Here is a 26,140-nt window from a genome sequence, read left to right on the forward strand (position 1 = left end):
GCTTTTTCTGTGGGTCTGTCAGACCCAGCACTAGTGAAATGTTTTGATCTGAGCACTGGAAGGTCTACTCTTCTGTGATGCGCTGCAGGCATGGCTGTGCAGGAACCTGCTGTAGATATGTGCAAAACATATCAATAACTCTAGGTTGAAGCATTAAAGGATGTTTGATTACAATCTCCCAGCAGAATGAGTTAAATGTGCTCTTCTCAAACAGATTTGGAGCTAATTATAGTGTAGATTGAGACCAGCAGTGCAGGAGACAAAGACAATTTCTTAGCATATCAGTACAAAGAAAAACATTTAGTAGGTGAGGGAAAATTTGAGGATGAGGCCTGGGCCAAAAACTGACCAGAATAAATGTTTTGTTTTTGTTTTTTCTGAAATGTGATTTAAAAAACAAACAAAGAATCAACATCAACAATCTGTATAACATACAATACAATAAAATCCCTACATGTCTGAGAAGACTTTGAGGTAGGAGGTTTTATGAAGCGTTTCTGTCTCCTTCATGATCTTCTTTCTTGTTTGTGTTGACATATTAAAGTTCCCAGACGTCTGTTCATTAAAAGACTGTCGTTTTTCTAGGACAGTTTCTGCAGAGCAAAAGAACTCACCTCTCAGCTGTGGGCAGGATTGTCAGGGTGGAAGTCAACCTCCAATGATAATTTTTTTTCCACACGCTCTCCCACTAGCTTATAGCCCCTCACAACTAATGGTGATCAGAATTGGTGCCATCTAGCCGTACAGTTGTGGTGCAGATTCCAGCTCAGTGGAAGAAAACAACGTTCATGGATCCATTTGTCTGCAAGTGGATGATCAGGATGGAGCAGAGCAGGAAGACTTTGGTCCACCCATGGCAGTTGCTGTGTTACAGCTGGAAGCTTTTTAAAACATTTTCATCTGCTCCAGATTAATCGCGATTTAAAGAAGGAAATAATCAGAAACTCAATTTACATCTTAAATTCTTTCAAATATATCCTCCTTCATGAGAAAAATGCTACAAGAACATGTTAAAAAACACCAAAACACTATTTTCATTGGAGTGAGTCTATGAAGAAGAGACAGACTTGAGACCCTAAAGAAGGAAGCCATAATGTTGCCTGATAATCTGATACAGTTTTCATGGGTTTTTCTTGTAGTTAGGAGCAGATTTGTTGATCAGTCTATAAAGACTTCGTTTTGTATTCAGTAGAAAAATGCAGACATAAAAAAGCCCCTCCACCCCCCCACCCCCACATAAACACAAAAATTTTTTTTAAATAAAAATTAAAAAATAGTAAATGTCACAAAAGGCAAGACTGGTCTTATTGTCTTCTTCTTCTTCTTTAGCAGTCCGTCGATGTCGACGATGACGCGGGGGGGAGCTTGTGCCTATGGCGTATGTGGGATGACATCCCGATTGCTGTCTTGAATGTCCTGTCGCAGGTGTCACACCTGTAGGTCGCTTCAGCGGGTGGAGGTGCTGGTTCTAGTCTACGCTGCCTTCTTTTTGACGATATTATCGTAGAAATAATACACAAGGTGTCATGATCAGAACACGAGATGGACCCAGATGCTGAAACCCGGAAGGAGGAGACAGATAAGTGGTTGGTAAGTAAGAAGATTTATTTTACTGATCCAGGCAAGACTGTGGGTTAACGTGGCTGTAGATCTTGGCTGAGAAACTTGGCGCGGAGTGCAGCTGGCGCTCAAGGTGAGGAGCGTGGCTGTGGTTCTAGAGAGAGGCGAGGCTGGAGTTCTTGATGAGTGGCGTGGCTGGAGCTCTTGAGGAGCACAGAGGCTGTGGCTCTTGAAGGTGGAAGGCGTCGGCGTGAGGAATGCTGCTGCTGCTCGAGGTGGAATTAGACTCAGGTGACTCTCCTGGCATGAGGTAAACCTGAGGCACAGAACCCAAGACAATATTAGCGAGGTACGAGACAGGGGGAGCCAGCCGTGGATCTCAGTGAGACTAGGCACCATCAGGGTTAACGAACTGGCGAAGAATGCTGGAGCCACCATGACACTAGGTCATGTTTTGTGCTCCACAGAAAAAGAGAAATTGTAAAGATTTAGAAAAAAATAAAAAATTGCCCAGTAAACATTTAATATTTTATAAATGTAGCCTTTTTTAACATTATTAAAATATTGTCTTGTATAACACAATAAAGAAAGCAATAAGCCCCAGAAATACAGCTATTGATTGGGCCAACAAATATCCTGTTTGAACAAAAACCTCACATTAGGTCAGAATTAAAGACTGTTAAAATCTTTGCTTTAAGAAGATGATATTACCAGGTCAGAAAAAATGAGCTGCAACACCAAACAAGAAGTATTTCAGAGTTTGTGATGACTGCATGGTAAAACAGAAAAACTATCCGGTTCCTCTGCATTCAGCAGGTGTTGTCTGGTTTGGATGAGTGACGATAGCAAATGGATTAATGTGTGATAGAAGAGCAGAATTCATTTAGCGTTAGCATTTTATCTGGTTTTAAATTTTAAAAAAAGCTGCTGTTTTGTGGTCACATTAAAAGGGATAATTGTCTCCGGACTCCCCTCCGTCCTGCTCATCACCTCTGCAGACGGCGATGCTACACAGGAGTCTTCGGTGCTGGAATCTGCTGGGACTCTGCAGCGTCCTTGTACCTTTTTTTAAACCAGCCTTCTGCTTTCTGGGCCTCCACCGTGCTCACATTGGCATGTGCTTCAGGAGAACTACACGGCCATTAACTGGCAGGATCGGGAGAGAGAGAGAGAGGGAACAGCGTGTCGGGACACCAACAACTGGAGAGTGATAAACAGAGCAAGAGGGCAGATGGAAATGTGCTGAACGGGTCAGAGGGAAAACTTGTTGATAGCAGGGATAAAAACAAGAGCAGAGATTGCATGTGAGGAGGAAATGGTAAAAAAAAAGGCTCACTAGAGAGAGGCAGGCAATTCAAAACTGGAAAGAATATTAAACCAGAAACAAAGAGACACTCCAAGGAGCAAAAATCCAATATGTCCGGCCCCTGAAGGACTGCTGCACAAATCAGCCATTTCCAGAAAAATGTAACGCATATCACATAACTAAACAGAGGGGGAAAAACCAAACAACCTTCCCTTTGGCACATGAGATAAAATGAGCTACTAAACAATTATCTTGAAGGATTTTTAATGTCTTCACCCTCCAGCAAACACTGAAATCTCCAATAACTCCTGACAGTTATGTAAAAGCTTACCAGCACCACTGCAAGTCTGGCAGTCATAGGTCCTTCCCTCTCTCTGGAGCTCCAACTAGACAGTTGTATGAAGAACAGAGATTACCATATCTTCTGTTCAACTGCTGCTGAATGAACATGCTGCAAAAACAGGATATATACAGTATATAGGATCCCTACCGTCTTTTAAAAAACGTAAAGAAACGATTTCTTTTCGACAACCCCTGTGTGAGAACAGTCCTCACTCATGACCATACCTGTCCAACTGCTCATTAATGCAAATTTCTGATCAGCCGATCATATGACCGCAACTCAATGCATTTAGGCATGTAGACATGGTCAAGACGATTTGCTGCAGCTCAAATGGGGAAGACAGGTGATTGAAGTGACTTTGAACGAAACTGATGATCTACTTGGATTTTCACCCACAACCATCTCTAGGGTTTACAGAGAATGGTCAAAAACAGAGGAAATATCCAGTGAGTGGCAGTTCTGTGGGCAGAAATACCTTGTTGGTCCCAGAGGTCAGAGGAGAACAGCCAGACTGGTTCCAGCTGGTAGAAAGACAACAGGAACTCAAAGAACCACTGATTCCAACCGAGGTCTGCAGAAGAGCATCTCTGAACGCTCAACATGTCCAACCTGGAGGCAGATGGACCACAGCAGCAGAAGACCACAGCGGGTGCCACTTCTGTCTGCTAACTAAGGCTACAGTTCACACAGACTCCCCAAAACTGGACCATAGAAGATGGAAAAACGTTGTCTGGTCTGATGAGTCTCCATTTCTGTGGCCACATTTGGAATTTGGATGGTTGGGTCAGAATTTGGCCTCAACGACATGAAAGCATGGATCCATCCTGCTAGCAAGGTGTGCCTAATAAAGTTGTCAGTGAGTGTTCTTCCCAACGTCATTGACATACTTTCTGCATTTGTTATCATTGAGTCTATAAATGTGATTAAAAAGCAGCTCATTCATACCAAACTGGAGCTGCTTTCAATGCAGAGACTCTTCTCCTTTGAATCCAAGTTTATTACTGCAGGATCATTTTTAGTCTGAAATCCCTGTGAGGGAAATTCAGGTTCACTTAGCCACACTTCCATAAAGATCTGATTCTAAAACAAAGGTAGAAGCAACAGAAAAAAAACAATATTGACAGGAAGCTGCTGTGTGTCTCTAAGTCTGTGTCTAACTAAGCGGATGTTTGCTCATCCTGAGAGAAACCTCTGTTCTCCTGTGGAAAGGGAATTTCTGAAAGGCACCCTGGAGAACCTATGGGGTCCAGTTAGCCTGTTTCCCTTTTTTAAATCTTTATCATATTTTGGCTGCTGTTGCTGCAAACTAAAATAAACACAAAAAATGTCAAATGAACTGTTCTCTTGATTAAAAAAAATGTTAAACACATCAAAAGAAATGTTAAGACTGGTTGCTGTTTTATTTTAACTCATCCTCTGCAAAAAACACTTTTTCCTTTTTGTAAAATATTTTGAATCTCAAACATGTTTTTATCCTTTTATATAGGTTTCAAAGACAACACATCAAGGATAAGCGTGTCGCTGAAAAACACATTAAGGCAAAATAAAAACTTCTAAGTGCACATAACCTGTGGTCACAGTCACACAAAACATCATCAGTTCTTGAGTAAGTTGAGTAAATAACCCACAAGAATATGAAAATCAGAATAATGTCAGTGCCTCAGCAGCTTCCTCCCTCCTGTTGCTAGGAGACAGAAAACGGACCAGATGCAAAAGAACATGTTAAAAGCAAAACTTCTTTCCTGTTAGGCAAAGAAAAAAAAATGAGAACACCAAAGGACCTCTTTAATGCCAGATAAAACACACCTTTGTAATTGATCTGTCTGTGCAGACTCAGAAACCAGAAACTTGTCCAGTTTGTAGAACTTTTCATTTCACATTTAATAGGAGTTTTTCAATAAGAGATCTGACTTAGGATCTTAGTGATGATATAAGAGTAGACAGATCTATGGAAAATACAAAAAAAAAGCTGAAAAAAACCCCAAATGTTTATCATTTTCCCATTGAATCTCCTGCAGAACTAAGGAAGCACCTCTGTAAGCCTGCAGAACTGCACTCCTTCATTAGAATACTTTTTCCGCTTTTTCTTTTTGAATGCGGCAAAGAAAAATGTTTGGGGAAAGAACTCCTCTCACCCCCGCAGCTCTGCATGGGATTTTGTCACCAGCGGTTCCCCGGAGCTCTCCAGCTTCTTCAAAGGCAAAGGAAGACATGGTGTTTTGTTGCTCTACACAGGAGCCACCCACAGGCAACAGCATGTTTCAGAGCTTATTGCTGTTTGAAGCAATCAATTAATAACAAACTCATTCGGCAGGATCCTGCTGGGAGATGACGGAGGAGGGACAGGGCGGGTGTTTAGAGCTCCGATCGATTTTTATGCAGTGTATTTCCGGAGAAAAAAGGAAGAGGCTGGATGGTGCTTCTGCAACCTGAGACTGTGTATATGGAAGCTGCTGCTCAAGTGGCAATTTGTTCAAGCTAAAACAGAGGGGGGAAAACAGAGAGAAATGCGCGTGTAGTGTGAACGCCGGCCTCCTCTCAGAGAGAAAGGAAGCTCAGCCTGATGAAATGTTCTCTGCAGGTTGTGTAAGCTCACAGTGGGGTCCTGTGTGGGAGGGTGTGGGTCCACATCGGTGAAGCACAGGCTGACCTGGCTGCAAGAACATTGTTCAGCGCTGATCCTGCTCTTTAGCAAAGTGATGCCATTATAAATTCATTCCGAAAGCACAGTTGCACAGAGCTCCAGACTTGCAAAAGATAATATTAAAGCTTAATGCTCTACTGGAGATGAAATCACAAAAAAAAGCCCAAGCTAAGGTCAGACATTTTTTAAATAGCAAAGTTTGTACACATGGGAGCAACAAGTCAACAGGTTATAGGAACTATTCAGCCGCAATACATTCAGGAATATTTAAATAAAAGCAGTTTAAAAAAAGGCCAGGAAAACAGAAATCCGAAATCAAAAGTTTTTTTTGTTTTTTTTAAATAAGGTAAAAGCAAAAGTCCAATAATATCCTCCGAACCTTCACTCAGTCATAATAATTCTCACAAAGACAAACAGCTTGAAATTGGCTTTGTAATTACATTTTGATTTATTACCAACAACTCTGTAGCTGGAGAAATCTTGTGAAGGTTTTTTTACCTGCAGGAGGATAGAAACTCAGCTCAACAAATCTGCAATGTGGAAGTACTTTTTAAAGTTTTGAAGTGGAAGGTACAAATCTTAAAGACCCACTCTGATGAAAATGCAGTTTTTGGTGTTTTCAACATGTTCTTGTGGCATTTTTCTCCTGATGGGGGACATATATTAAGACAATTAGGATTAAAATTGCATGTCTGAGTTTTGTTTATTCAGATAGTAAAAAATCAGGAGCAGATGGAAAAAATGCTGTTTGAAAAACATCACATTTATATGTAGAAACTTCTGATGCATCCACTTGCAGACAGGACGACTAGATCCGTGTACGTCTTTGTTTTCTTCATCCAATCAGCATCTGTCTCAAAACTGTACGTCTGGATAGCTCCAATGTTCGCCATTTTCGCCGTACCAGTTATGTTTCACACATTTTGCACATTTTCCACGTATGAAATTTCAGTCTTTCGTTATCCATGCGTGATACACGTCGTTCATACGTGTTTCTTGTGTTCATCATTCGTTGCTGTGAGCAGATGTCCGTCGAGGAATTCTCCCGTCGGGTCTTAATGTAAAATCTGGTTTTAAGCTGTTTATATTTTTTGAGAATTCCACAGTTTAAGCGTATTTTACGTTGTTTAAATGCAATCATTACGTAAAACCTATGCAATTGTGCGTGATTCTTGTGAGATGCATACAGTAATTTGTAGTTTTCCACGACCGTTTCATGTATGTCTCACCGACTTTTCACACATGTACCACCAATGCATAACTTTCATATTGCGTATACGGTGCACATATTACGTAACTGATGCATAAAAAATGAATGAAACAGTGCAATATGCACGCACGGTTCATGTTCTACATTAGTTTTACGTGTTCTTTGCGTGGTTTATTCATACTTCTGTGGTTTTAATACGGTTTATTCATGATACATCTGTGAAAATGTGACGTAAAGACCACAACTTTTCTCACTTTTTTCATGTATGTTCACGTGTGACCCATTTTCATCCATGCATTATGTGGCTGTGTGACAAGGCTTTTAGGTTGGGGTTGTAAGCTAGCAGCATGTAAATCGATGGATGACGGGAAGTGGGGTGGGTCTACTCAGGACCAGCAGTCCCGTTCTGATAAACTCTCACCGTGCTGCTGATTTAGTCTAAAATCAGAGTAATCATAATTAAAAGATCACTGGGAATGCTTTAAAAATAGGTTAAAAAATGATTGGAGTGGAACATTAAGCTTCATTTACTTCCCCCAATGTCTAACTTTTTAGACCAATTTGTTACAAAGGGAAAAAAAATCCTTTTCAGCCTCAAAGTCATGCATATCTAATTCACAGAAAATCTTTACTATCAGTCGTGAAGTGCATTGAATGAATGTTGACATCAATAGGAAAGCAGCAGCGTCTAGGAGTCCTTTTCTGGCAGTGTGCATTTGCCTAATACCCTGCCACTCACTTGGGCCTACTGTGTACAGTAACAGTCTGCATGACTTCCTCTCTGAGTGGGGGATCAGCCTCTCACAAAAGAACTGAGTTACATTCAGCTAAGTGATTTTGACAGGTGTCAGATCGTATTTGTGCAGCCGGCAGAGGCATCATAAAGCCCAGTTCAGCTGAACCGGTCTTCAGTGAGGATTTCCTCACACACATGGACAGCTTTCCCACGGTGAATGTCAAGTGTGTATTATTGAACGGGTGGGCAGGTAGATGAGTGTCTGGCTGATCCTGGGCAGTTCTCCGCTGCGCTGCAGCTTCCAGCCCTCTGCAGGTACACAAAACATAACCTTTCAACAATAAAACATGCGTTGAAGTCACAGTAAGAAACTTGATTTGTTGTGTTAACATAACCTTTTGTTGTGTTAAATTAAAACATCAAGTCTAACCAAAGTTTTTTTCTGATATAGATTTAAAAATCATGTAAACTACCTTTGGTTTTGTTATAACTGTCAATCAAATTAAGTTGTAAATATTATTCTAAAGAACATATTTAGCCAACATTGACACGACCTAAAGAAGACCATAAAAGAATAAAAAAACAGTAGATTTACCAAGACCCCTCCCTCCATTTTCTTAATCTGCTGCATCTCTTTTTGGGCCTAACCTGGCCACTGTTGGATGAAGACAGGGTACAAGTTTGCTGCAGGGCCACACAATCACACACAAACCTAGGGGCATTTAGAGTAATTAGTCAACATATGAAGCATGTTTTTGGAGTGTGGGAGGAAACAGGTGGAAGGAACATTTAAACTCCACAGAGACAGGTCCTGGCTGGGATTTGAACCATAGCCTTCGCACTGTAAGGTAAGAACGCTAACCACTGCGCCAAAAAAAGCGATAAGCAAACCTTTTCCCGCTTAGCGCCGTCTAACGGTTGCAAATGGGAAGGGGCCAAAAGAAGATTGTATTTATAGTGTTAAATCAACTGAACAAAAAATCTCATATTAAGAAGTTTTGTTTAGATCAGACAGAAATAAAATAATTATAGTAGTAGTAAAAATACAAAACCAACAGAGAAAGAAGGTCATTCTGTGACTTTTGCAGATGGATAATTAAAAAAAATCAAACCGTTCTGAAACCTCTCAGTGTGTAGCTTATATTTTCAAGTTTTAAGTGAATGCATCTTGACTCCAATGTGATTCTGTTTTAGAAGAATCACACGTCATGCTCATAATGTAGAAAAAACAATGACCCTCTCACCCCCCGAAGGCAAAAGTAACCCCAATCAAAAGCATGAGTGGCCTTATTTTTATCCCAAAGATACAAATAAATGCGTCACATACATCCCTCCAAAAACACTGTATTTTAGGACAGAACCAACACGTGATTTACATCTGTCTCATGTAGGATGGATTTGTGGAGACATTTGATTTATGGAGGTGTGCACGGTGCACGGTGAACTATTTTAACACCAAAGATTTGAATATAGAAGCCTGAAACGCGCATATACGCTCGCCTACATAGACTGTTTGTTGGAAGTGGTCGCTTGAACGCGCCCCGCCAAGAGGGATGTGACCGAAGCGTCAGATTTACCTGCTGACTGTTTGCTTTCAGTAAAGAGACTTATTCAGCTGTAACAAAACTAAGGGCATGCGTTCTTTGTGCCTTCAGGACGCTATGTGTTGCCCGCCGCTGCGTCTCTGTGCTTATCTCACTTCAAAATTGGACACAGAATGACAGCATTCCCTCAGCAGAGTTACCCCATCAAAATGTTCACGGGCAAACACAGACCGGGAGTCCTTTCAGTGTTTCTCTGCGCATCCAGACGTCTGCTTTGAAACGGTGGTTATCAGTTCCGCAGATCCCACCTGCCTTCATTCATTCCAGCACAGCTTTTCGCTCCAGAACATTCGTCTGTCCGTTGGGAACACGGTGTATGTGTGCCTGTTTGTCAGCTGCTGGAGTGGCAAATGGCTAATGAATAATGGAGGGTTCTAGTGACGGTGTTGACAGCTCTGACGGCTGAGAGCTTCCAAGCTGCGCGTCTCTTCTAATGTCCCGTTTTCATCCTTTGCTCCTCAGCAGCTCCTTTATTACAACAAATTGCATTTCTGTCTAATTTCCCATTTAGACAGAAAATTTTCATCTCATAACTCAAGTGTCTGTGCATCTATGTGGGAGTTCGTTGGACAGAAAAGACAAGCTATGCTGTTTTTGGAGCCTTCAGCCTTCAATAAGCTGAACAAGCAGCTTATTGGTTTCCATTTTATTATCATGTCTATAATCAGAGTTTACTTTCTTATATCACAGGAGTTGGGCTCCCCTTGTCTAATAAAGCCATGAAATCCCAGCTATCAGCCGTATGATAAATGTTCCTTGTTGAACTCCTTTGAAGCTCTTAGGGGCCCTGGCAGCTGAATACTGCTCTGGTTTGTCCTTCAGATTAAAACACACTCCTAAAGGTTACAGCTTTATAAGATCACCTTTATAGCGGCTCGCTGGCAGAATTATTTGGAGACCTGATCACTAGTGAGAAGTGGAAACAAAGATTTCCCTGATGGAGTGGCTCCAGAAGGCCGATTGGATGCCTCAGAAGAGGTTGGTCTCAATCTGTCTAAATTTAGAAAAGAAGAAACTTTCAGAAGCAGGTCTGTGTTTTGTATTTTTTGGTGACTGTGAAGCGGTCTTTGAACCCGTGACCCTCCAGATTCTGGCATGTCCCAGATTGCAAACAGCCTTTTAAAAGACAACATTTGTTCACTACCACCAAAGTGATTGGGCTGGAATGCTCTGTTGATGCTTTTGTTGCAGGTTTGGAGTCTTATTTTTGCAGAAACCGTTAGTCTACCTTTCCTAACTTAATACCAGAGAGTGGTAGAAAAGAGGAGCAGATGCAGCGGTCGAAAACATTTTCCATTCATTTTGTTGATGCCAGGGATGAAGTAGGATTCTTTTGACATCTGAGATATTCTGTTCCAAACGTTTAGAAACACTCGTGATTTGCAAATGATCTCATTTTGCTTTCATTGTGTCACTTGGTCATTTAGAAGAACAGCTACAAATGATACAAGGCTTTGTTTTAGTTCTTCAGGCTCTCTCGGACACTTAAGATCTTCTCATCACCCAGCCTGCAGCTTCTCTTCAAAAGGTCATTTGATCCCCTCCTACATCTCTAAATGGTTTAAAACAAACTTACTTAAACCAAATCAAAGCCGACCGAGCGATGAAAAACATTTCATAACAGGAAGTGCTGGATAATACTCCAGCACTTTCAAAATTGAGGGTAAACCTTAGCAGTCCATTGAGACTCATTCAAACAAAAATGCTGATTGTGGTGTTTTTAACATGTTCTTGTGACATTTTCCTGATAATGGAGGTTGTTTTTACTTAAAACTAAGCCTAAAATCTGACGCTTTTCTGTGTATTTCTCTACTCAAATCATTGTGAATCAGGAGCAGATGAAAAAATGCAGTTTGACAGCAAAAACAGCTTAATAATAATAACATCAACAACAACAATAATTTGCTTTAATATTAAGATCTACCCACTTTTGGACAACAAGTGTTTTAGTCACATGTCATCATGTGATTTGTTCCCTGTGGGAGCTTCTCCTTTTATGGGAGTTGAGCTCAGTTCAAAAGTGAAATGCTTTGAATGTCCTAAAAGCAGAAGAAGCTTCTTCTGCCCATTTTGAACTTCGGAGACGTGAGTAAAATCCTTCAGCACAAGCACTCACAGTGTCAACAGGTACATTATGTGTTTGGGGTGAAGCGTGGGATTTACCTATGTGGTAAAAACAAAAGCTGAACTCATCAAAGTAGCAATCGGCTGGATGGCTATGAGAATGCCGTCTGCAAATTTAATGCTATGACTCATTAAAAAGGAAAAAAGAGCTGAAACCAGATTGAAAAGAAGAGGACAGCAGCAAGAGGATGTTTTATGAGAAGTCAGGTTCAGTGACCTAAAGATGTCAAAAGTGTTCTGAACATTGTTTGAAGCATAACGATACTGAAGCAGAAACATTTCAGTGGTGACGTTTATTTAATCCGATCCTCTCAAGTCTAACACCCTACCTGTTGATTTTTCTGTTGAATGGCTGAATCTTACCTGACTGCAACGGCTCGCCCTGTTGAGGACACTGAAATGTGCAGGTTAATGAAGCTGGGTTTAAAAAACAGAAACTTTAGAACCTCATGGTGTGGTTTTCTTTTGTTTTGTTGCTGAGTGTTATATTTTTATGAATTTTTACTGATGAAAATTATATCTTTTTTATTTTAAAGTAATAATTATGTAAAAACTCTTTGTAAGCAAACAAAACTAGCTTTTGAATGAAAATTTGGAGACAAAAAAATGGAGCTAAATCAGTTCAGCAATTTTGGCAATTATCCTTAAAAATGCATCTGCAAGTGCCGACTAAAAGCAGATGTGTGGTGTGTGACTGTCGCATGGACTCTAGATTTAAGGCAGTTTTTTGAGTTGTTTTCTCTCTAATTACAGTGTGTCTGCTTTTCTGTCTCTTTTAAAAGACGAACTTTACTAACCTCTGCCAAAGTTCTGTTTTTACTTTGTTGTTTACAGAAAGTAAATTGGGATGAAGTTGAAACAGGTTGTAAACAGGTTAGAAACATACCTGAAAGACACTGAATCTTATTTTCAAAAGTCTCTCACAATGGTGGACAAAGGTGGTTTAGACTTTTGTATTTAAACTAAAGTCTGTCATACATTTCTGGTAGTCGTACAATTGTTCAGTATAATGACAAATCATTGTGATATCTGTAGTAATTTGCTCATTATTCCTTTATCAGAAGCAGGAAGACGTTAAATAAATAATCCCAAACAGCTGACGTTTATTACATATTCATCGTTTAGAGGAGTCGCCTCACGTGTTTAACCCTTGTGCTATCCTAGGCACTTTAACGTTGGGAGTTGGGTCATCTAGACCCACTAGACAGTGCTCTGAACCTTTTTTCTTCAATGATTTGTGATCTTCACTGGTGTCCATGGATTACATGAAATCTTTCCACGTCAATGTAAGGGTGGGGTCATCTAAGATAGCACAAGGGTTAAATGTTCAGGTTTTCTGAAATGTCAGCTCTTATATGTACACACATATTATTCTGCTGACTATTTGAGTCTGGATTAGGATCTGTGAGATGCTACAGTAAAATACATAACGATAGAAAGTCTCAGAACTCCACACATGTAAATTATCTTCAAATAGTAACTATAGATCAATATCATGTTGTTGCAGTCTTTCTTGTGACATAGTTAACCTGAAAATGTTATCTTTACCTGCAGAGGTAATTGCAGGTGTTGGTATCACACCACTACTTCACTTTGATATTAAAGCTACAGCTTTACAAAGTAAAAAAAAAACAGTCAGTAAACTAACAAATAAACAAGTAATGAAAAAATGTTCACTTTTGATGTATAGAGCACGGATTCAGACAAATAGTTTATCATTTGAATTCATGATAAACCATTTACTGTTTTTTCATGAACAGGAAAGGAAAGTAGTTGACTGTAGCAAATCGCTGTCCGTGGTGCTGAAACTATTCGACTGGTTTCATTGTTCAGAACACGTTTGTCATAGAGTTTCTTTTTAGTTTAAATGAATTACAACTGAGGAAAAGTAGAGCAATTTTCTAAAGATGACAATAATTTAAGTTATTGGAAAATATACTTTAAGTTTAAATGCAAATTTGTGCCTATAAATTACATAAATTACTTTTTTAAATTTTTTGTTATAATCACTGATCAGTAATTTATCTTAGTTTAATCTTTAAGTATTGCAGGAAACATTCTGCTTGTATTTCTTCAAAGAGGCATGGACATTCTTTAATTTATTAATTTTTTGGCAAAGAAATTTCAATTTCCAACCCCATTTTCTAAACCGGTTTAAGCCCTTTTAGGATCACAGTGTTGCTGGAGCCTTATTATTTATAAAAAGATTTTTTTCCCCTTCTTTTAACAAATATATGCAATAAAATTACATTTCAATTTTACTCTTTTGTGGTACATTTTTGTTAAATTATCGAATATTTCTGGGTTTCTATTTGTTAAGAACCACACCAAAAGTTTAGATACTCCTCAGATTTAGTAAAACCCAGAGCCAGGATGCTCCTCAGCAATTTTTCTGTGTTGAAAAACAGGTAAAGACAGACTGTGGCTCAGACACGTGTTCCCTGGTGTTGATGAAACGATCATTCATGTTGGTATTGATTTGCCCAGCAGGTGCTTGTATAATGTAGGAGTGCACGTCTGCCTTTTTTCAGCCCGTAAACCTTTTCAAAAGCTCAGAAGCTCCAAACTCCTGAGGCAGTATATTGGTCTCTAAATTTAGCTGCACGATTGATGCTGACAACTCAAACTTGACCGTGCTGCTCCTGTATAGAAATTAACTCAGGTTTACATGTCAGCTGAGAAAAAAACAACTGTTTACAATCTGCTCCATTAAAATACATACACAGATCAGCTGCACAAAAAGTAGCATCGAGGTCAGAGAATCACTGCCACTCATTTCCTGCTGAGGTGGCACTCGAATGCAGATTGTTCTTTGAATGAATTTCCATTGAAACATGTTTCTTCCTGTGTGTTTGCAGCGTCCAGTCTGGCTCCTACCTGAGCACCGGCTGGTTCACGCTCATCCTCGCCATGGACATGTGCAAAGAGATCCATATCTACGGCATGATAAACGACACCTACTGCAAGTAAGACACTGGTGATCCTGCAGCTCTTCCCCTCTAAATCTCCCTACAACGCCAAGCATAATGCATTTTCAGCAGCGTAGTCCAGTCCCAGCTTTTACTGAACTGCCGCATTACATTTCCACTGCCTTAGCCTGGATTTAATGGCTGGTTTTCTTTGAAGAAATCCATATGGGGCTCTCTGTGCTGTGAATACTATTATATTCATGTGAAAGGTATCCAACAGGCAGCTGGGTCTGAGGGCCGGCTCCTACTTTTTGTTCTGCTTCTAATTGTGCAGCAACAGTGTGCAGGCCTGTTGTCTTCCCTCTGAGTGATCCCTGTCAGGCTGAAAACGTTTTTTTCCCTCCTTCCCAGTCTCAAGACATCCCCACCTTTGAAAACTTGACTCCTTTCACAGCTCTTCCTGAGCTTCCTTTATCCTCTAAATTGAACATCTTTTCCTAATATTTGCTGAAACGCTGCCTTTCATCCTGAGCTTGTCCCCGATGCACAGCAGGTGCTAATATAGGAGCCAAGGGCAGAAACATGGCAGAGAGAGGAGATAATTCCACCACCTTGGAGGATTTTATGATTCAGTGACACAGTCAAAGATCATTCTGTCCCTCGTCCATTTTCCTCCATCCTGTGCAGGACGGGAGGGTATTGTGTTCCACTGTGGACCGCAGCACAGGGGAGTTGTGTGGCTAGATTTGAAGCTTTCGCTGGAGTCGAGCTCAATGGCTGCGCGGCAACAGAGCACCGGCAGGTGCTCCAGAGAGAGGGTGAAATTGAATTTATCTGCTAACCCCGTGTGCACCGCCGCGTGACACGGCAGAGAGGCAGTGCGACTGGCCTCTGTATTACAGTAAGCTGGCAGACGGCCACTGCAGATCTCTCACTGTGGACACACAGGCTCCTCCGACGGCTGTTTTCTTCTCCCCCTGTACAATAGCGGCACAAGTCATGCTTTCATAAAGCTGTCACTCGCTATTAGAAACCCGCGGCAGAGTGCACAATGAGCCTGATCCATCACTCAACTTCCCCCTTTCTTTTTATTGATCTCTCATTCTTTATAATTCAAACTGTAAACAGAAAGACTCCTCAGGAAATACTGGTCTGAATAGATGAACAAATCCAACCTACAGCTTGCTGGCATGTTTTACCGTTTCCTGTTGCTCACAATATGAGTATATTTATTTATAAAATCAATCAAAAAGATGCTCATTTATTTCTAGGTAGGAGAAACTCACTGTTTGTTGAATTTTGCTTGCAGCCTAATAAACTACTAGATTTATAATGTGTGGACATCTAAGCTCCATACTAGAGAACGCCTCAGGTGATGTTTTGATTTTACCCTAATCTTAATCTTTCAGTTGACATTTCTGCAGTTTGTGGACATGATATTAAAATATGAAATCTGAGTTCAGTCATTATGAGGAGAAAAGTTCACATTAAAAAAATGTGGACGGCATTATTTATTGTAGTTTGCTTCATTTCTTATTGATTTATGTGCTCTGTTGGTTTATTGTTTTCTTATACATTTGTTTGAGGTGTTTTCATTTAGTAAAACTTTTGCACATGTTTAGTTCTTGGTTGGTTGCAGACTTTAAACACAAATAATTGCACAATTCTTTAGCTTAGTTAAGAAATTACTGGTTGCTTGAAATAGTAATCAGATGATCATTTAGCCCTATGGAGCCTTCACACATGACTGTCATGTTGATTAATTCGCCTCCATGAAAGGATCCACCTTCACAAATTATGTTTTTGTTCCGTTGAACAAAAAAAACGCATGTTGTTTCATGACAAAACGATAAACTGACTGTGGAAAACTTTCCCATGTTTTATTATCTTGAATATGAAATATTCAGTGTGGCGTTTTACCAGCTGATTCGCTGCTGCTGGGAGGAGAAAGATGCTGATTGGTTGATCAGTTCTGATCAAATTTTCAAGGCCAACGCTGTGAGTTTATGTGTGCGCTCATAGAAAAAAAAAAACACTTGTGCATGTTTATCTGCTGTTCTGGGGACATGAAGACACAAGACACGTTTTGTAAAAGGGGCAAAAATATGCTCAGTCACCAATCTTATTCACAAATGTATTCTGCACTTGCAAATATTTTCTGAAAACGCACAATATTTGTTTGAAATTGAAAAAACTGAATAATATGTGTGGACATGTTCACAGTCTACAGACTATAAAACAAATATAACCCTATATTGTTATCAGGAGGATTGTTTTGAGCGGCAATAAGGAATTTAAAACTTCTGGATCCAGAAATCATTTGTGAGAAGATCCCGCTTCATCCATCCAGCACACATTTTAATGCTGCTGCATTAGAATTCATCGAGTCTAGCATGAACATCCATTTTGGATCAAGTGTTTTTGTATTTAAATTCATTTTTTTGGCTAATTTTGTTGCCAATTAGTGTCAGAGCTTGTATGTTTGAATCGTAGCTGCTCTTTTTCTCTGTTCCAAACACAGGCTTCCTTATGTTTTTCTATATTTTCTGTAGAGGTGGAGGCCCCAGGTTCCCCCAATCATTGTTTGTTGTCAAAACTACTTGATCATTTTATATCTCTACTTGCAGTTTCATTGAATTTGAATAAAGTATCATTGCTTTCAGCAGAAAAACAAAAATCGGCTACCATCCAAATGCATGTAATCAGATCAACATCTCCAGTCAGGCCAAATGGAACCACGCTGTGCAGGAACATAAATCGGCTGCTCTAACAGACTCTGGAAGTTTTTTTCCACAAGATTTGAAACCTGCGGGGGATTTGTTCCCGCTCCGACTGAACAGCATTAATAAGATTTTAGTCGATAAAGCCTGGCTCCCAGCTGCAGTTTATCTCAGAAGTGGCCGATGGGGAAACCTGATGCAGCAGATGTTCTTTTACTCACAGCCATCTGGGAGGCTTTTGCAGAAAAGGACTTGGTAGAGGGCAAGTGCTTCCAAAAGCTACTTGGCAAGTGTTGGTGTGAACCGTGTTTCAGCCTGTCATAAGCTGAAATAGACCAATGGTCAGTCTGTAGCTGAAATAAGTCCTGAGAAGAAAGCCAAGAATCTCTTGTCCTTTGCTCTTCTTTCCCTGAAGCCGTCCAGCCGTGATGGATAACGGCCTGGTGGCGTCTAAGCTGGCACCAAAAACAACCCCCTCTGGGCCAAAATGTTGCTCCCGATGTCCAATAACCCTGAAACAAAAACTGATTGAGATGATTTTGGTTTAAAGGTTTCAGAACATAAAACCTGTGAAATTCTGCAGGTTTTTACTGAGGGTCATTTGCTGGTCGAGATAAAAAGAAAACCAGCGGACATATTCCAAACAGCTAAGAGGCAGACGTAGAAAGAAACTGTGAGTCAGACAAAATGTATCCTCTGATTTCCCACACCTGAGAGCTTGCATATCAAATTACCCATAAAGCTCCACCAAGAAGTTAGTCAAACTGATCCTTTTGGTCTTTTTTTTTCTGTTCTACAGGAGACGTGAAACCTGTCCTTTTAGCTTTTACTGTTTATATTCACTGAAGAAATTCAGTGGTCTAGTATCAAAGACCCACTTCAATGAAAATACTAATATTTTAACTTCTTCTTGTGGCATTTTTCTAATGATGGAGGACACATATATAAGGAAAATGTATCCATTTTCTAATTCCACCCTGACATAGACTGTCACCAGTCTGTCACTGGGCCACATAATCTCACACCCACATGCTTTAGAGCAGGGGTCACCAACACAGTGCCCGTGGGCGCATGGTTGCCCGTGAGGACATCTTAACCCTTGTGCTATCTTAGATGACCCCACCCTTACACTGACGTGTTCTCACTACCATGACAAAGTTGAAGTTTACATGTAAATGTAAGTAATGACTTTTGTTTTAGCATGACTTTTTAAAGTTAGAAAATTAGTGTTCTGTATTTTCTGAGTGCTCGCAGCCACGCTCTAACGTAGGTGACCGGCGACTATTGATGACGTCATTGAATGGTAGTAACGTCCAAATCTGAAGACACTTTTTCCCTTAACTCTCCGCTTGGAGGGCAAAACGTTGGGGTAGAGAGAAGCAGGAGGGGGGAGGATGGAATATGGTTCCTGCAAGTAAAGTGGTGACACCTGGACGTAAAAAACTGTTCCACCGCTCAGCTAACCCTTGTACTGTCCTATGGGGTCAAGATGACCGTTGACCTGTTCTCCCTACCATGACAAAGGTGGATAAAGGTGGAAAGATTTCATGTAATCCATGGACACCAGTGAAGATCACAAATCATTGAAGAAAAAAGGTTCAGGGCACTGTCTAGTGGGTCTAGATGACCCAACTCCCAATGTTAAAGTGCCTAGGATAGCACAAGGGTTAAAGCGCCCGCAAGGCAAGCTCTTAGAATATCCCAGATCACAATGGAATTCTATATAACTTTAATAAGATTTATTAATTTTTGGAAACACTTAGGGGTGCAACAGATCACTAGCCACAGTTCACAGCCACCTGCCGTTCCTCATGTGCACCTCGCGTGTATTTTTAAGTCAACCCCTTGCGCATGAAATTCACGCTCACCGTCTTTGTTTTAACATGCATCAAAGTTGCAGCTTGACGTTTGTCCAAAAGTGTCTTAATCAGAAGCTCCCGCCGCGTGTGGGAGGAGCTTCTGTCAAAGGCTTTTCTCGACCTCATCACGTAGATGATGAGAGATCAGGTTTATTTCTTTTGAAGAGCCCTGCCACGGCATCAGTGAGAAGCGCACGTCTCCATGTGGGGGTTCATGAAACCATTCAGTGAGGAGCAGCAGGAGCCCCGAACTGAGAGCCGCTGCTCCTCTGTAACCAGTGGGAGGGGCTTTAGTTTACCGCAGCAGGGGACACAGTGAAAGAATAGAAAGTAGTACATCCTGACATCACCTGGTTCTCTCACTTTTTTAATATATATATGCACTATATACATATTTTTTGTTTTTCAAGATGCAATGTCTCTTTGCATTGCAGGCAAATTCCAGAAAGCAACTGAAGTTTCGTTTAGAGCTCCACTTTTTTTGATTAGGGACAAGAAATCCAGTTAAGTCTCTATGTAAGCCTCCCACCTGCATGGTAATTGAGAAGACAAATCCCATACATTATTGATGAAAGTAACAGTATTAAGCTGAAAATGTTGCACAAAACGTAACATTTTCCTTCATTAAGTGTTCAAAAAACTCAAAAACCTGTTCTGACTTTTGATTTCCTTGGCTGAAAAAAATGTTAAAAGTGATCTTTAGTACCGCCAATACAACAGGATCCTTGCTGAGTTTCAAATGTTTGAGCAGATAAACAGAAATAAATCAATTTTTCATGTTTGTACATGTCTTTCTAGTTGTTACTGTTCTGTCAATGATTAATTAGAATCGTGGAAAATAGTTGCTATTGATATGTGAACAATCAAGTCATAGTGTTAAATAACTACTGCTAATTATCATTATCATTCAGAGACCAGTGGGAACGCTTTATGAATAGATTAAAAGATAATTAAAGTGGGACTTCATTCTTAGGTAATTGTTATTCATTTATTTAACGTTTTTAGTCTGAACCTCTGTGATTGGACCTTTATACTTTAGTTTAGTTGCATCTCAGACGTTTTTTTCTCAAACTCAGTAAAATCTCTTCTGTCTTCCTTCAGGCTGGAGAGTAAGAGAACAGTTCCCTACCATTACTACGAGGCTGGCAGCCGGGACGAGTGTGCTGAGTACCTCCTTCACGAGAACGCCCCCCACGGAGGACATCGCTTCATCACAGAGAAGGCCGTGTTTGCCAAGTGGGCCAAGACTCACCCCATCAAGTTTTTCAAGCCTTCGTGGCAGCTGTCGTGACCCCGGCTGGACGGCTGTGACCTCGCTGCTGTCAAGGTCACCTACGCTAAGAACCTCAAGTGTACTCTCACTTCAAAAACAAAGGAAGAAAACATATTTTGGCCTGAAAATCTCCTTTCCTTTCCCAGTTCTGACAAAAACGACATATCTCCTGCTTTCTGAGTTATGTGTTCTTGAACATTACAGCTGAAGCATGCGCCCGTCCAGCTGCTCTGTGCTGTGGTCCTGCTGCTGTCAGTCAAGCAAGACGACCTGAAAAAGGGAGAATATTCGACATCTGTCCAGTTGGAGTTTTGCCTAAATTTGCATTTTACTCCCGACTGTTCCTGAAGAACAGCGACCGAGTCACGTTGACGTCTGACAAAGCCGACCATAATTATTCCATAACGAGCGTCACTCTGGTGGAGGCAGAACTGAAGGCAGATGCTCTGTCGGATTTGATTTACTCAGAACGTCGCAAAGACTCTTAGCAAGCAAGGTCATATGAAAGAAAAGAGCTTGAGTGGGCCCAAAGCAGATTTGAGGCAAACCTGCTGGTTCACCCGAGCCACAAATGAGCCACGTTTCCACACTGTGGGTCCCATCACACAACTCAAAGATGTCAGCGATTTTCCTGTAAGGATGCCGTGAAAGTGAATTGTTTAGAGCGCCGTTGCGGCTTGGATGGCAGAGAGGTTTGCTCATCTATTCTGCAGAGGCAGTACTTTCATCCGTGTGCCGCTGACAATGTGAGCCACTGCACAGAGAACAATGTGCAATTAGAAACTCTGTCTTTCTGGAAGGAATAAAGTCATTTGTGGTCCTGCAGAGGGAGAGATTTATGCGTGCAGTGAGACCATTTAAAGTTAATTGTATTCTATTATCGTTTTGTGCCTGCATTATACAGTGCTCCACTGTTCATTGCATAGACACAGAGGAAGATGCAGTCTTCCCTGTGACTCTCATCCAGCTTCGTGCCTCTCTGTGTAAAGCATCACTTTGTTAACACGCCTCCCCATTTGTGCGTCTCTTGGTTTACACATTACACTTCAGAGCGTTTGTTCCAGGACAGTCTGGGTTTATCTGTGATTTGCAGAGGTGGATGTGCTGTCTGGCAGCTGGGAGAGATCCCTGTCCTGCTCTGTGGTCCAAAGGGGGGCCGGGGGAAAGACTTCTTATTTCGGGGACTTGATGCCCAGGTCTCTGGACGACAGTCATTTCCAGCAGCTGAGCTTCACTCTCTCTGCTGCTAAGCCATCTTTTCTCGCTCTCAGAGGAGCTGCGGTGTCACCAGCAGGGATTAGCAGGTCAACAGTACTTATTACAGCAAACCCAAAGAAAGAAAACATAAATACTTTTTAAAAAAAATCCTGTCATAGTACACCTATGTACTCAATTTCCTGAAGAAAAATGAAAGAATATAGACCCTTAAATATAAATCTCAAGGCCAAAAACAAAATGCAAATATATTTCACAAACTACAGAGATCGTCTCAGTTTAGTAAATATATGAATGCGTTAGGATTAGATTAGGGCAGTTTAAACTTGATTAAAGAGTGGCTGACAATCTGCCGGAGAGCACAGAAATAGAAGTGCTTGTTTGTGGCGTCTTCCTGTGCCGTCATATCTCAGCAAACTGAATTCTGGATTCATCTGGACGACTGAAAAAAACAAAACATTTATAAAAACTAGAAAGAGCTGCTCATTTTAAAAAAAGAGGAAGGACGTTTTACCTTTTTATGTGACAGTATGAAAGGTTTTTTTGCCCTATGAGGTTCTTGGAGCAGAACTTCATGAGGACTCTGTAGATGCTACAACACAGAACATCCTTTCTTCAGCACGATGCGTCCCCTGCGTTTGTTTTTGTCACTCCTTCCTCTAGCCCTGATGGTGCACTTCATCCCTTGCATGTGTGGATCACATGTATTTAGCAGAATAATGATTTGGTCCACAAAGTACTTTCTGCCACATTAGGAATAGTTTGAATGAAAACAAAATAAATGTGGCTAAAAATATTTTTTACTCTTAGCTTGTAAGCACATCCATAAAGGTCTGTCTGGTTTAATTAGGAGTGACCAATTTCCTTCTATTTCCTCCATTTTTTTGATACAGCATGCTTATGAACTTGTGGGAAAAAGATGCTATTTAGGATTTATCTTTAATTATATGCCAGCTTTATCTCTAATATTGTTGGCCTGCTAATCAGCAAATCCTGCGTTCTGATCCATGCTGCACATTTTAAAATGATTAGCTGATTTTGCACAAGCTGCAGAAAATATCTGTATTTTTGTGAGTATGGCTGCAGGGATGTATGCCAGCAATCAGAGGGCTGTCACCTTGTCGCCTATTGTAAATCCATTGCATTGACAGGAGCATCAGCAAAATGTAAAAAGCTGCTGTTTTAAATGCAGCTCTGCAGACGGGAGGTGGGGGTCAGCAGGTCGGCCTCCTGCAGGATGACACATGCCTGAGGGGCGGGTCGAATCAAAGTGTGCCCCTTGACTGTGTGGGAATGGAGACACAGATGCCATTTTTCCAAACTCCTTCCAGCTCTGGATTGTGCGTTCAGCTTGCAGCTCAGCATTGCTCACGTTTACTCTGCAGAAGCTTCTTCACCACAAACTGTAAAGTGAATCACACCAATGTTTTTGCTGTGAGACATGTTTTTATGACTATTTTTAACCTTTTGCTCACAGGTGAGCGTACCGCTTCCTCCCTTTGTGTTTCATCGTTCTGCCGTGGCATTTTCAGTTTCTAAACAGTTGCCTTCATTCTTGTTGTTTTGTTCTGTTTTTGCTCTGTTGCTTCAGCCCACACATCTTCATCTCTTTAACAGCAAGCAGTTCATTGTCTTCAGCTTTAAAACACTGACTGTGGAAGCAGATTATGAGGAAGACGCCCTCCGATAGACCCGTGAATCCTCACAGGAGAGGACTGCAGTCCCATCAGCCCACGCAGGCAGAAGCCAAAGCCAGGATGCTAATAAGAAACTTCTAGATCAGTGGCATTTTTCATTAGTTAAAACACTCTGAGATGATTTATGCAGCCATCTTGGCTCAAAGACTCAAGTGGGGAGACAGAGCTCTGTTCAGAAGAGACAAAAAAAACACTGTCTAGATCCACAAAATCCACAAAAAGATCCACATTTAGAAATTCGTTTTTATTCACCACAGAAAAACAGTTTATGTCACTCTCTTTCTGAACTTCTATTTTCAGAAGGCTTTCATTGTATTAATCCTTTTATGCTTAGCAAAGCTGGGAAGGCAGTGTGTGTAAAGCTGATGCAGCGGTGGACAGTTGTAGGAATACTGCAGCTTGTGAAAGTCTTACCAACCCATTGTGACATTTTTTCTGTACTGTTGCAATATTACGGTCTAAGGCTCCGGATGTTGTGATTCAAAATGGTTTCCTGCATGAAAACACAGATAAACTATGGAGTGGAAAGTGTTTTTGTATTTAGCATAAACCTCCAGCTGCAGTTGTGCTGGACTGAGTCTGAATTTGACTCACGTAGCACCTTGGATTATCGCACAGTCCTCCATGTTTAGATCAATCCACAAACATCATTAGTTAAGTTGGGGTCTGCGGGCTCACAAACATTTCCGTGAAGCCTTGCGGTCACTCTAACCTTCCTCTGCACATTCACAATAGTACCACAGGTTACATTTTCACATGAGTTCCCTTTTACCAGTGAGGTGCTACAGATGTGCCACTATTTTTAACGAAATTCTTCGTTCTGCCTTGTTTTTATTTTTTCACTACCACCACATATCCCCACATGCCACAGCTCAGTGACCATTTATGCAAATTTTTCAGCAAATTTGGCAGGTGGTCACGCGGCATCAATCTGTAATCTGGAGGCGGCCGTCGCCTTTTTACACGCTGCAGAGGTTTGAAGAGAACGTTCAAATTAAACAGCCACCGGATGATTTTTTTTGGCATCGGTCAGTGGCCGCCTGGGCACATTTGGAGGTCGTGTGGTGGCAGGAAGGTAGCAGCGTGACAATTGACTGATAGGAGGGTCTCCATTGTGCCCAAAATCGTCTGATGATTAGCCAATTTCAGACAACCATCCTCTACCCGATTGGAAGAAACCATACAGTATCAGCGCTGGCACTGGACGATTGCTGTTAAGTTAGGCCAGGGGGCCTGACGATAAACGGACGTCAAAATGGCGAATCCTGCTGTGGCTGGATCACTTTTTTTTTCAGCGCTGGGGTTTTGGCCTTGCTGGGTTTCTTAGGAGGCATGGTGTCTAAAAATAAAAAAATGTGTGACACTTTTTATACACCCCCGGTGGTGGCTGGCGCCCGCTGGCACATGATATGGACAGCCCCCATCCGGAGACATTTACACATAATCCAATCAGAGCTGCTGCCGGCCGGGGATCCGGCTGCCGCTGCCCAGCTGTTGCCCAATTCCGTAATGGCGTCATCACCGCCTAATTGCCACTGTCTACGTAATGACCATGACCATGCCAACGATTGGGGCACTGGCATGAAATCTTGAATGCCTCTGTGGATCTTAGAGTTAATGGGAGGTAGTGATCCCTTCCATCATGTGGTGGCTGTTTTTCGTCCATAGTCAATAGGTTTTACAAAATGCAGGACGGCTAAACTCAAGTTAGCTGCTTATGAACACTGAGTTCTCCCAGAAGCACACGGCTCTGATCTGTAAATGTCTGTTAATCATCATCACCATCAACTGCTAATCGTCTGTTATTTTGAAGCGGAGGTCGTTCAGCAGCCCAATGCCTGAATGCAGATGAAGAAGAACCATGTTCACCTTTAGAGGCTGTTCCCCTGAAAATCGAGGTGGTTGGATGTCCTGAACAAAGCTTGCAGGTTCAACTTTGGTTTGGCAGAACAAACATTTCTGTTCGTTTTTCGGTTTCTCGCGCTGATCTGGCCCGGAGCTCACAGGTTGATGTAGAGCCGCTGGCTCACATAGGAGAGAAGGTATGATTGTGCTGGAGTGCACGCCATGACCTCTTCACTGCTTCTGATTGCACTACGTGGCCATTTTTTCAAAGTGCTTTCTTACAAACCTGATCACGTCTTTTCCTCTTGTGCATATCTTTTTTCATGTTTTGTGAACCACTTTCCTTCCAATTTACAGGTGAAGTGTCCTTTAATCATTTGAACTCTGGGTATTTTCAGCTGCATAGAATGTAATGTTAGGTTTACATTGCTCCAATGACAGACACTATGGTTTTCTAACACACTCATCTTATGGATGGACAGCAGCACACAAGTGCAGCATGGAGTACTGCAGGTTTTTTAACTGTTAAAAGTGATTTTATGTCTTTGGCTGTTGTCTACTTATTCATTCAAATGAGATCTCCTCTCTATGTTTTTTTTAACTGATGTGACTTTTGTCTTATTTTTGTGAAAATAAAAAAAGTGAAAAAAATATTTTGGGATTATGTTTTTTTTGGTTCAGATCTAAGTAAATAGCTCAGCACGCGAGGCGTTCACATTTGCTGTTTGTTTCAGTGTGGAAATGTCTTAATGAATCATTTCTGCTGGAGTTTAAACTTTTTTCTGACACTGAAATTATTAACCCTTTGACTTCTGACTCAGTAGAAAGGTAAAGCACATTTAAAAAAATTGTGATCGTGTTTATTACTCACACAGAGCAATAGGCAACAGAAAGCATAGTCTCCCCTTTTAATTTTATTTCCCTTTTTTTTTCTTGGTTGGGTTTTCCTTTATCCAGGTGATGAAACCACTTAGCCCTTGTGCTATCCTAGGCACTTTAACATTGGGAGTTGGGTCATCTAGACCCAAGAGACAGTGCTCTGAACCTTTTTTCTTCAATGATTTGTGATCTTCACTGGTGTCCATGGATTACATG

General features: G+C 41.1%; 1 protein-coding gene across 3 annotated transcripts in view; it reads left to right on the forward strand.

Annotated features, from left to right (window-relative positions):
• The window catches only part of st6galnac3 (ST6 (alpha-N-acetyl-neuraminyl-2,3-beta-galactosyl-1,3)-N-acetylgalactosaminide alpha-2,6-sialyltransferase 3), a 110,664-nt gene extending 84,966 nt beyond the window's left edge, over positions 1-25,698 (forward strand). For 2 of the 3 annotated variants that reach the window (XM_023964749.2, XM_078933981.1), the window contains 2 exons: positions 14,386-14,493; positions 20,117-25,698. In XM_023964749.2, the coding sequence (XP_023820517.1) occupies positions 14,386-14,493; positions 20,117-20,306 (298 nt within the window). In that variant the 3' untranslated portion in view covers positions 20,307-25,698. The remainder of the gene's footprint in view (positions 1-14,385; positions 14,494-20,116) is intronic. The other variant, NM_001104876.1, reaches the window with a different exon arrangement.
• The last annotated feature ends 442 nt before the right edge of the window (positions 25,699-26,140 follow it).

The sequence above is a fragment of the Oryzias latipes genome, chromosome 17, assembly GCF_053564925.1.
Source record: "Oryzias latipes strain Hd-rR chromosome 17, Olatipes_Hd-rR_3.1".
Taxonomy (NCBI): Eukaryota; Metazoa; Chordata; class Actinopteri; order Beloniformes; family Adrianichthyidae; genus Oryzias; species Oryzias latipes.